Raw genomic sequence first — 12822 nt, forward strand, 5'->3', positions numbered from 1 at the left:
CAAATTGTTAATTGCTTCCTCCCTCATTGATCTAATAACATTGGACAGGTCAAAGCAATACAGTATGAATTGATATCCAATCTGTAGTTTAAAAAACATGACAGGGATAATCTTAAATAGATAGGGATGTATTTTTGACACGAGCCAAAGGTGATTTATTTTCAATATTACATTTCCATTTATTCTGTCTAACTGTGACAGAGCTTTGCTGCCACCATGTGGCAGAGATGGTTATGCCTTCTGGAGATTTCTGGAAAAAAGAAATGAATAAGTAGTCATCTATTCAAGCATTTAATAACATCATACAAACATAAAAAAGTATACAAATACAAACATCAAAGTATTAAGGAAAAACAACATTCCTTCAATAAAACAATACACGTTTAAATCACAGATAATAGTCACTTTGTTAAATATTAGCCTCATTTTAACAAAAACAAGTATGTAAAAAAAGTGGCTTTGAATGAAAAGACAGACAATTTATATCTTCAGCTTGAACAATGACATGTGTGTTTCATACAAATGATTCTTATCTTATCCAGTATTCTCTATTAACAGTCTACCCCACTTTCAACATTCTCATTAGTAACTGTATTGCCCATACAAAAACAGTGCTGAAATGTGTTCACAGACCCCATCATTTTCTGAGTCACAAAAGGTTATTGAAATCAAACTTGTTGATTTGAATTCAGTCCTGGAGATGTACCTTGTTAAAACTGAGTACATGCTCAGCGTTCAAATTCTGAAATCCTGCCTTAAACTTTCCCTTAAACTAAGTATCGAGCTGTTTGAAAACATTATTGAATTACCTTGATGATAAGGTGCTTCTAATGTTTGTATTTTCTTTGCTTTGAAGGATGTCATTCATGTTATCGTAAAGCCAAAGTCAAATTTCCACATTGTGTGGTCAATAACGTTTTTCTCATTATAATATAAGACCCTATACCTCAGGATCAGAATAGGACTTCTCCTTGCTACGGCTTGTGAGTCCAGAGTTTGTGTAGGTGTGGTTGGACCTTGACACTTCCTCGGTGAAGGCACTTTCCAGAACCGTCAGAATGGACTTGCGCAGCTTATCCTTGAAGTCCTGGCCCATGAACACGTACAGCAGGGGGTTCAGACAGCTGTTGAGGAAGGCCAGGCTGGTGGCTATGGGGACCCCGATGGTGGTGACGTGGTCTAACGTGTAGCTGAACTCAGCGGCCGCGTTGTTCACCATCTCGATCAGGGCCATGATGTGGTAGGGGGCCCAGCACAGGAAGAAAGCTGTGATGACGGCGGCGATGATCTTGAATGGCCGCCCGGAGTGGCTGGCCAGGTTGCGGTTCCTCTTGAGCCGGTGGATGATGACGGCGTAGCAAGTGACGATGATGGCGAAGGGCACCACAAAGCCCAGCAGGAAGCGGGTGACGATCATGGCCTGATGGCGGAACACTCGCAGCTCTGCCACCTCCTTTGTGTTATAGTCATCGGAGAAAGCAAAGTTGTTGAAGCAGTTGATGATTTCTTCGTTCTTGTAGGACCCCCCGATGTCTCGGAAGACAAAGTAGGGGGAGCTGAGGACCAGGGCCCACAGCCAGACACCAAGACTGATACAGGATGCCTTGCGTATGTTCCGATGGTTCTGGGCCCAGACAGGGCGCACCACGGACACACACCTGTCCATGCTGATGACCACCAGGATGTAAACGCTGGCGAACATGTTGAAGAAGCTGATCGTGGAGTTGAGCTTGCACATGAACTTGCCGAAGGGCCAGTGAAAGTCCATGGCCGTGTACGTCACGCTTAGAGGCAGGAACGCTGTGAAAAGGAAGTCGGCCACAGCCAGGTTGAGGAACCACACCGTGTTGACCGTCTTCTTCATCTTAAATCCCGTCACCCAGATGACAAGTCCATTTCCCAGAACCCCCAGCACAAAGGCCAGGCAGTAAACGATGAGGGACATGATGTTGAGGGACTTCCGGAGCTCTGCGTGCTCGTCAGGGTAGTCCTCATAGTCATCTGTCGAGTTGCCTGGCGATGAGTCGTTGTGAGACAGCTCTGTCCAGATCTCAGGATACAAAGGAGTTGTGGTTAAGGCCATCATTTTGTTTGAGAACCTGAGAGGGTAAAGAAAAAATTAGGTTTGGATAAATGACCTTCACCACTCTTCAGGCATGCTGCCTTACAATTGATTCCCCCCACTACTTGCTGTTCTTATTTACAACCCCTAGAGTTCACTGACACACTTTAAATGTGCCGAGAATGCATGAATTTAGCAAAAAAATGTATTGTGCAATAATGTGAAATTTTACTGTACATTCAAATATTGAGAGAATGTTGGAGGAGTTGATCTGAACAAAAATAGCTATTATGTGCAAAGCTGGTTGCCCAATCCCCATATATACCGGTAAGTGAGATATTTATTTCAGTGTAACCTGTCCGCCTTTGTAGTGCAATCCATCACAGAACGAAGTACTTGTAGAATGAATGCAAGTTGTGCAACACTGGGGATTCTGACAAGTAGCCCAATGTGACAAAGCAGACAGACAGTCATAATTAAGGTATTTCTCCTTAACTTACCCTCACATGCCACAAAGGTAGAATTTTTTGGAAACCCCAAGATCATTATAAAAGTCAAGAATGTGCACTGTGGGGAGTAATTAAGGAGAACTATTTGTTCAGAGTTTCACAGTACAGTAGCCTATCTTCCATACTATGGAATAGAACTATGGAATGAGGAAGGAATGTTTTTCATATGGAATGAAAAATTAAATGTAATTCAGTTGATATTTCTCATCTAGTTGGATAATGCGTAATATGCCTATTAAATGCACTGTTTAAGTTACCTATTTATACTGTAAGAGTAATTTATTGATTTAGTATTGTTTATTCAAATTTGTTAGAAGGAATGATGGATTCAGTCAGTATTTTGTTTTATTACAGTTCATACCGTTATTATAGCATTTCTTCCCAATTATTTGTTATTAATAAGTTAATGTTACCCTCAACTGGTATATCATGGTCATAAGACAAGCTACACATACAAATTATATGAATGTAACTTTTGCTCGGGTAGGCTGTTTATTCGCAGTTTTTAAAAGGGATGGTACAGAATTTCTATTGTTCTATTCGTTCATCAACTATTGACGTAGAAGCCTACAAATACCAATGTAATCTGAATACTCCAATGAATGGTGAAAAATGTTATAGACATACCTTGAATAACGTGTATATTCCAATCAGAACAGGCGAACGGCTTGAAAGACTTGCTGTAGTCAGGAGCGCAGACTGTGTAGTATCTTGAAGTGTGACGTCAGTTTTTCACATGTTCAGCTGGAAGACAAAGTTGTAAGATCCACTTCACATTAAATGCTTTTCGAAGGAAAATATCGACATTCTGTGCAAGAAACACATAATTCAACACGTAACAAATATACATTTTTACACAATGTTTGTTGGCTAAGTGTTTGTGTGTAGAGCAACGCTTACCCACAATGACAAAATTCATTGAAATGTTGACACAGGCATCAAGCTATATAGGCAAACTACACAATTCTCCAAATTAGAATAATTATGAATCAATGGAATTGCAACTGAGCAGCAACAGTGGTGTCCACGCTTAAAAACCGTGGGTACAATGTTCTCATTATGGAGAAGGCTAGTGCTATACGACAGTCATCACCGCCACCACTTATATGACATTCATGAGGACTCGTCGACGTTGACATGCGTTCACATGTCAACGCGTTCACATGTCAACGCAATAGCGTTCACATGCTATTCGGAACCAGGAAACTGATTCGTTGAACACTACACGTGTATAACTACAACTATATAGCAAGTCGTACGTTTCAATTGTCCTAGTTCCGACTAGCACTTGAACGCAGCACAAAACCAAGGAACGCCTGCTTTTCCCTGCGGTGGAGGAGAAATAGCGAAATGTGGTTTGGAATCTGTAACCAAATAAAATTCTGCCATTTCCTTTGAGGGTATTAATGGTCTTTATATAGCTAAGTGACTATGCTGCAATTAACTACAATCTATCTATCCACTTATGGTTGAAAGCCAAATGGGTGTTCCTATGGGTACATTCAAAGTTGAATAGCCTATTGGAGTATCTATAGATTTGTTGGTGATTTTCAGCATAGTTTGTTGAGATGTTTTAGGTTGCAATTAGTCCTATCAACAATATACACTGAGTATACCAGGACACCTTCCTAATATGGAGTTGCATCAATTATTCTGGGATGGACTCTACAAGTTGTTGAAAGCATTCCACAGGGATGCTGGCCCATGTTGACTCCAATGCTTCCCACAGTTGTGTCAAGGTGGCTGGATGTCCTTTGGGTGGTGAACCATTCTCGATCACACAGGAAACTGTTGAGCGTGAAAAACCCAGTAGCGTTGCAGTTCTTGACACAAACCGGTACGCAAGACACCTACTACCAAACCCCATTCAAAAGCACTTAAATATTTTGTCTTGCCCATTCACCCTCTGAATGGCACGCATACACAATCCGTGTCTCAATTGTTTCAAGGCTTAAAAGTTTTTTTTCTTTTTACCTGTCTCCTTACCTTCATCTAAACTGATTGAAGTGGATTTAACAAGTGACATCAATAAAGGATAATAGCTTTTAGGCACAGTTCCTCTGTCCAGTGTCTGTTATTTTGCCCATGTTAATCTTTTCTTTTTATGGGCCAGTCTGAGATATGTATTTTTCTTTGCAACTCTGCCTAGAAGGCCAGTATCCCGGAGTCGCCTCCTCACTGTTAACGTTGAGACTGGTATTTTAGGGGTACTATTTAATGAAGTTGCCAGTTGAGGACTTGTGAGGCGTCTGTTTCTCAAACTATACACTCTAATGTACTTGTCCTCTTGCTCAATTGGGGACCGGGGCCTCCCACTCCTCTTTCTACTAAAAATAACCAGGCATCCTCTACTGACGGGATGAGATCAATATCCTTCCAGGATACCCCGGCCAGGTCGATTAGAAAGGCCTGCTCGCTGAAGTGTTTCAGGGAGCATTTGATAGTGATGAGTGGAGGTCGTTTGACCGCTGACCCATTACGGATGCAGGCAATGAGGCAGTGATCGCTGAGATCTTGGTTGAAAACAGCAGAGGTGTATTTAGAGGGCAAGTTGTTTAGGATGATATCTATGAGGGTGCCCGTGTTTACAGCTTTGGGGTTGTACCTGGTAGGTTCATTGATAGTTTGTGTGAGATTGAGGGCATCAAGCTTAGATTGTAGGATGGCCGGGGTGTTAAGCATGTCACAGTTTAGGTGTACCAATTTAGGTGTACCAGTTTAGGTGTAGCGTCATACCCAAGAAGACTCGAGCCTGTGATCGCTGCCAAAGGTGCTTCATCAAAGTACTGAGTAAAGGGTCTGAATACTTATGTAAATGTGATATTTCAGTTTTAAATTTGCAAACATTTCTAAAAACCTGTTTTTGCTTTGTCATTATTCGGTATTGTGATGTGGATTGATGAGGGGGAAAAACGATTTAATCAATTTTAAAATAAGGCTGGAACGTAACAAATGTGGAAAAAGTCAAGGGATCTGAATACTTTCCGAGTGCACTGTACATTTTTACTGACTCTACACACGCACACCCTCTCACATACAAGCTGCTGCTACTCTGTTTATCTTACATCCCGTTGCCTAGTCCCGTTACCCATATACATACCTCCATCACTCCAGTATCCCTGCACAAACATGGTATTGGAACTGACCCTGTATATAGTATGCTTATTTACTTACTTATTGTGTTCTTCATATTTCATATTATTTCTTGTGTGTTTTTTATAGTATTAAATTGTTATTGATTATTGCATTGTTGGTTTTCGAGTTTGCAAGAAAGGCATTTCACTGTAAAAGAAAACGTGAAACTTGATTCATGTTCATGTTTAAGCCTTTACACCTGACTCGCCATTTTTAGGTTTGAACATTACAGTGTAGAACAGCACCATTTTTAGGTTTGAACATTACAGTGTAGAACAGCACCATTTTTAGGTTTGAACATTACAGTGTAGAACAGCACCATTTTTAGGTTTGAACATTACAGTGTAGAACAGCACCATTTTTAGGTTTGAACATTACAGTGTAGAACAGCACCATTTTTAGGTTTGAACATTACAGTGTAGAACAGCACCATTTTTAGGTTTGAACATTACAGTGTAGAACAGCACCATTTTTAGGTTTGAACATTACAGTGTAGAACAGCACCATTTTTAGGTTTGAACATTACAGTGTAGAACAGCACCATTTTTAGGTTTGAACATTACAGTGTAGAACAGCACCATTTTTAGGTTTGAACATTACAGTGTAGAACAGCACCATTTTTAGGTTTGAACATTACAGTGCAGAACACCACAACACAAATTCTCATTGAAAATTAAGGCTAACCTTGACATGAACCTTAACTATTTGCATGCACATTATTTCTGAGGAAAGACGCAATTCTTTGACATAAAGTATGCTGACGTACTGTAGATAAAATGAGATAAAATAAGAAATACTTTATTAATCCCAGAGGGGAAACTGAGACATTTCCACTGTGTTCATCCAGTCTGTATGGATAGCTTGTGTAAAAATATATATTTGTGCTGGTCAAGTGAGGGTGAAATTCAGCTGGTGGCTGGTCACTCTCTAAATATTATGATCTCTCTCTTTCACAACCGCTCAGAATGATGAGACAGAAACCACATGTTTTTTCCCTTAAAACAACAGAAATGGGGTGAATCACACTGAAGATTTATCAGTGCACACATCCATAGACCCACCCACACATAGCCTAGACCAGGCCAGGGAGATCAGCCTTGAAGTACTGTGTGTAGCTTACATGTGTTACATCCGCTCAACAAACCACCTGAACTAAACCGTAGGGGAGAGGAACATGGGAATATAATAATCAGTCCAAGCTGTAGACATGGAGGTGGGTGAGTGCTGACTGCTGAGATTACAGATTCCGCATCCGTCTCTTCTTCCCAAGGAACTGTTAGCCGAGCCCTGCCACAAACACACACACAGTCCAAAGGAGAGGAAGTACAGAACTTTGGATCAACATCCAATTCGGCTCATTTCCTCCCACTGTCCCCCCCTCACCGTTCATTTTACACCCACACCACACAGACAAGCATACATCTGTGGGGGAGGGCGCTTGTGAATTTTGGCCGATGCTTTGTGGACCTTTCTCCACTGAAAGTTGTCCAAAGTGTTTAAACAAGTGCTGACAGACAGTATGATGTTAGACTTGGATCATGGCCTAGAGTTTGTGAACCAGAATGAGTTTATACTGATCCTTTAAGGGGGCTGAACTTGATTTCGGTTTAAATTCTCCTCATTAGTTTTGTCACCAAAGCCCCATATACTACCCACCACTGCGACCTGTACGCTCTCGTTGGCTGGCCCTCGCTTCATACTCGTCACCAAACACACTGGCTCCAGGTCATCCACAAGACCCTGCTAGGTAAAGTCCCGCCTTATCTCTGCTCGTTGGTCACCATAGCTGCACCCATCCGTAGCACGCGTTCCAGCAGGTATATCTCACTTGTCACCCCCAAAGCCAATTCCTCCTTTGGCCGCCTCTCCTTCCAGTTCTCTGCTGCCAATGACTGGAACGAACTACAAAAATCTCTGAAACTGGAAACACTTATCTCCCTCACTAGCTTTAAGCACCAGCTGTCAGAGCAGCTCACAGATCACTGCACCTGAACATAGCCCATATATAAATAGCCCAAACAACTACCTCTTCCCCTACTGTATTTATTTATTTTGCTCCTTTGCACCCCAGTATTTCTACTTTGCACACTCATCTACTGTAAAATCTACCATTTCAGTGTTTTAATTGCTATATTGTATTTACTTCGCCACCATGGCCTATTTATTGCCTTTACCTCCCTTATCTCACTTCATTTGCTCACATTGTATATAGACTTATTTTTCTACTGTATTATTGACTGTATGTTTTGTTTATTCCATGTGTAACTCTGTGTTGTTATATGTGTCGAACTGCTTTGCTTTATCTTGGCCAGGTCGCAGTTGTAAATGAGAACTTGTTCTCAACTTGCCTACCTGGTTAAATAAAGGTAAAATATATATATTTTTAAATTAGGAAATGCAACTGAGATTGAGACTTGGTCCTTGGAGGTGTGCTTTGATGTGGGTGTCTCTTGTGTGTGTGTTCGAACGTGGGAAGAGTTTTGACTTTCACTCTGCCTAAACAGTACACAGTTACAGTCTAACCAGGTTCTTGGACATTTTTCCATGGCACACTCTGACTCGGCACAAAACTGCTGGGTGTGTTGGAGATTTTCCAGTTATCTGATGATTCTCAGTACCTATACTGTTCTCTTTGAAGTAGAAAGAAGAATCGATATATACGTTTAAATATTAGACATGTGTAAGCAGAATGAAGGCTGAAGCCCAGGTGAGTGTACAAAGCTGGACCAACATCGAATTGACCATTGGACATGTTGGACATTGGACATAAAAAACGGGAACGTAAGTAGATGAGGCAAGGTAGACTAACAAGATGTGTCTGGTCTGGGCCATATCTGATCTTGTGAAGGCTACTGGACACGCACATGGGTTACAGTTTTTTACATTACATTTACATTTAAGTCATTTAGCAGACGCTCTTATCCAGAGCGATTTACAAATTGGAAAGTTCATACATATTCATCCTGGTCCCCCCGTGGGGAATGAACCCACAACCCTGGCGTTACAAGCGCCATGCTCTACCAACTGAGCTACACGGGACCACCAATTTTTCCAATTGCTAACACACTAAAATGACATGCACAGCACAATTATTTAAACTGACACACAGAGAGCAAAACCTCTTCTCAAGTCTCCAAAAGTCTAAACACATTTTCTGCTTTACACATATTTTGCAATTCAAAATGGCACTTTTTAAATGCACTGCACACGGTTCTCTGCATAAGACACAACAATCTGACATAAAGTCACGTTTGCCATTTCAAAACACTGCCATTCAAAATGACACTACATGAGCTAATTGGCCAATACATGTGCCACCTGGCCAAACACCTCAATGGTTAATTGTTACCACTTCAATCAGGAAGTAAGCACTATGAAAAGACCACAGGTGAGCACCTTTTGTTTTACAACAACAATGGAAGCCGTTGCAGAGAGAGGAAGAGGAAGAGGAAGAGGGAGGGTGACAATGAGAGGGGGATGAAGAGTGAGAGGTAGGGGTAGAGCTGGTAGAGGAGTTCATGGCCAAAGAAGACAACTTTCAAATGAAATCAGAGCAACCTTAGTTGATCATGTCATCAACCATGGGCTGACAATGCGAGAGGCTGGACAGAGAGTGCAGCCCAACTTGAGCCGTTTTACTGTCGCCTGTGTCATCCGGACATTTAGACTGGAGTACAGGTATGTAACCAAAATTTCTTTCACACTATGTAGTACACCCCATGTCATAGTGTATCAGTTGGGTGACACCTGTTTACTTCATGAATGGCTGATGTCATACACTAACTGCACAAATTTCCTGTAGAATTTACTCTACTGTGGGGGAAATATCTTTAGGCTGTATTGTCCAAGCCCTATATTTTATTTTTTTTGTTTTTCTAAAGGACTGAGAGACGCAACCATGGTGGAGGAAGGGACCAAATGTTCACCGGGGTACAGGAAGCTGCCATTGTAAACTTGGTTTTGGAAAATAATGAAATCAGATTATGAGAAATTCAAAGCCACATCATCCAAGACAACACCATATTCAACAACATTCAACGAGTCAGTCTGTCCACATTGGCTCGCATTCTCAAGCGAAACCAAATCAGAATGAAACAACTTTATAAGGTGCCGTTCGAGAGAAACTCTCAAAGAAACAAAGAGGTCAGACGAGCATATATACGGATGTAAGTACAATATTGACTTCAGTACACTACACGCAACATTGTTTCCCAGTGTACTGGATAACACCATATTGACTGCTTTTGTTCATTGTTTTCAGGGAGTACTGGAAATGGATGCTCATGCAATCCCACATGAGTTCATCTTTATAGATGAGGCTGGGTTCAACCTAGCAAAGACCAGAAGAAGGGGGAGAAACGTAATTGGCCACAGAGCCTTTATAGATGTTCCTGGCCAACGTGGTGGGAACATCACAATGTGCGCTGCCATCTCCAATACGCATGGTATCCTCCACCGTCATGCCAACCTTGGACCATACAACACAGCCCATATTCTCACATTTCTGGACAGACTCCACAACATTCTCATACCACCAGAGCGTATGAATGATGCAGACCATCAAAGAACCCGGTACGTTGTAGTATTGGACAACGTGAGCTTTCATCGTGCAGCCCCAGTCCAAAACTGGTTTGCTGACCACCCACCATTTCTCGTACAATACCTCCCACCATACTCACCATTTCTGAACACCATAGAAGAGTTATTTTTGGCATGGCGGTGGAAGGTATACGACCGGCAGCCTTTTGTGCGCATGCCTCTTGTGCAGGCTATGGGAGAGGCATGTGATGAGATTCAGGGATGGATAAGGCACTCAAGGCGCTTCTTCCCTCGATGTCTGGCAAGGGAAGATATTGCCTGTGATGTGGACGAGGTGTTGTGGCCAGACCCAGCTGTGAGACGAGGCGTTGTGGCCAGACCCAGCTGTGAGACGAGGCGTTGTGGCCAGACCCAGCTGTGAGACGAGGCGTTGTGGCCAGACCCAGCTGTGAGACGAGGCGTTGTGGCCAGACCCAGCTGTGAGACGAGGCGTTGTGGCCAGACCCAGCTGTGAGACGAGGCGTTGTGGCCAGACCCAGCTGTGAGACGAGGCGTTGTGGCCAGACCCAGCTGTGAGACGAGGCGTTGTGGCCAGACCCAGCTGTGAGACGAGGCGTTGTGGCCAGACCCAGCTGTGAGACGAGGCGTTGTGGCCAGACCCAGCTGTGCGGCAAGATGCTGCCTAATTATATTTCTTGACTCTTTTTTTCTATATATTTTTTCTGCACATTTTTTCTGCAATTTTCTTTTTCAGTTTACTGTTTTTTTGTGAGCATATTTTTGTTCAGTCCAATGTAAATATATCTGCTGTCCATATGTTGCACTGACTTGTTTGGTGAAAAATAAAAAATAAAATGTTTCAACAGCATGTGTGTGTATCTGCAAATATTTCTGTGCATCTGAAGAATTTTCTACAATTTGAACTATTTTAGTATTATGGCAAAGCATACTAAAGATGAGAGTGCTTTTCATTATGCCCAACAGTGTGTAGTTGGTTAGACAAAAATCTGGTAATATGAATGAAGTGCGTGCCATTTCGTGCAAACGTTTGATTTTGATAATGCTATATGTAGTTTTGGTTGCAGTGCTTCATTTTGCAGGATATGAGGTATTTTGCAGTTTGGGTGTGTGGTTTTGTGAATTGTGTTAAGTATTTTGATAAAACCAGCCTAGTTTGCAAAATTGTGTTTAGCAATTGGGAAAAACTGTAATCATACATAAGACAACGTCAGTCTGAACTTGTGAAGACCTTTGGACAGGAACATTAGTTAAGGGGTACGCATGTCATGCCACCAATAGAATCTATGCCCCAATGTCTGAGCCAATAAGAGGATGGAAACTAAGTAAGACAACAAGATTTGGAAAATGGGGTGATAACGTTATGTAAGGGTAAGACTGTATAAAAACCAAGCACTAAGAATGAAGATTCAGTTGTTTCATGAACTAACTCGGCTTTGTTGCTCTCTGTGATAAAGTCTAATTTAATTCACAAGCTCTGGTATCTGAAAAGTATTTGAGTCAATATTTTTCCACAACAGGTGCTTGTCGTCATTGACTATCCAAATCATTTGCATTCCAGACACTTGTCTGCACATTGCTTGAACGCAATCAAACTGTCACGTTCCTGACCTGTTTTTCCTTTTTCTTGTATTTATTTAGTTGGTCAGGGCGTGAGTTGGGGTGGGCTGTCGATGTGTGATTTTCTATGTTGGGGTTTTGTGTTCGGCCTGGTATGATTCTCAATCAGAGGCAGCTGTCAATCGTTGTCCCTGATTGAGAATCATACTAAGGCAGCCGGGGTTTCACGTGTGTGTTGTGGGTGTTTGTTCTTGTGTCAGTGTTCCGCCACACAGGACTGTCACGGTAGTTATTTTGTATCGCATATTGTTTTTGTTAATTATTAAATCACTATGGAAACTAGCCACTCTGCGTATTGGTCCGATCCGTCTCGCCTCTCCTCGTCCGAGGAGGAGGATTACGACTGCCGTTACACAAACCCAAAAGCTTGGAGAAATCAGACTTTTTTCACAGGGTGAGCGGCTAGCGTTTACCCAACCCAAAACTGTATGCCCAGCCAGTGAACATACCACGCAGGAACTCTGCACACTACCAAAGAGCAGATGTGAGGGGGAAGAGAATGAAGGCCCCTGGTGTGTGTGTGTGTGTGTGTGTGTGTGTGTGTGTGTGTGTGTGTGTGTGTGTGTGTGTGTGTGTGTGTGTGTGTGTGTGTGTGTGTGTGTGTGTGTGTGTGTGTGTGTGTGTGTGTGTGTGTGTGTGTGTGTGCGCGCATGTGCTGGTGTGGCTGTGTGCGCATGTGCACACGCGTGTGTCAACCTTTGCTTTGAGTCAGAGCAACACCCTCATTTGTGTGTGTGGGAGAACTCATGTCTCTTGTATCACTGGCTTTTTTCACTCATGCATAAGTATTCAGCATCTGCACATTTTGCCACAGGAGGGCTATCTGACACTGGGACATAAGCAATTCTTTCCGCCCTGCGGGGGACAGTTCAAAGCAATAAGGGAAATGATTCTCTGTTGATTTATCCTCAAGGAATGCACTGTTAAATCTGTGCCTAT

The 12822-nt window shown here is 42.3% G+C and overlaps 1 protein-coding gene and 1 non-coding gene across 2 annotated transcripts; both read right to left on the minus strand.

The window, feature by feature from the left end:
* Window positions 1-278: 278 nt before the first annotated feature.
* Window positions 279-3664, minus strand: LOC139572394 (chemerin-like receptor 1). The gene is made up of 3 exons (XM_071395145.1): window positions 3472-3664; window positions 3199-3315; window positions 279-2099 (listed from the first exon to the last, which is right to left on the minus strand). The coding sequence occupies exon 3, from the start codon at window positions 2084-2086 to the stop codon at window positions 941-943; it is 1146 nt and encodes a 381-aa protein (XP_071251246.1). The 5' UTR covers window positions 2087-2099; window positions 3199-3315; window positions 3472-3664; the 3' UTR covers window positions 279-940.
* Window positions 3665-8670: 5006 nt separating this feature from the next.
* On the minus strand, window positions 8671-8747 carry trnat-ugu (transfer RNA threonine (anticodon UGU)). The gene has a single exon. It is a non-coding gene; the product is annotated as a tRNA-Thr (tRNA).
* Window positions 8748-12822: the final 4075 nt, after the last annotated feature.

The sequence above is a fragment of the Salvelinus alpinus genome, chromosome 4 (assembly GCF_045679555.1).
Source record: "Salvelinus alpinus chromosome 4, SLU_Salpinus.1, whole genome shotgun sequence".
In the NCBI taxonomy this organism is placed as follows: domain Eukaryota; kingdom Metazoa; phylum Chordata; class Actinopteri; order Salmoniformes; family Salmonidae; genus Salvelinus; species Salvelinus alpinus.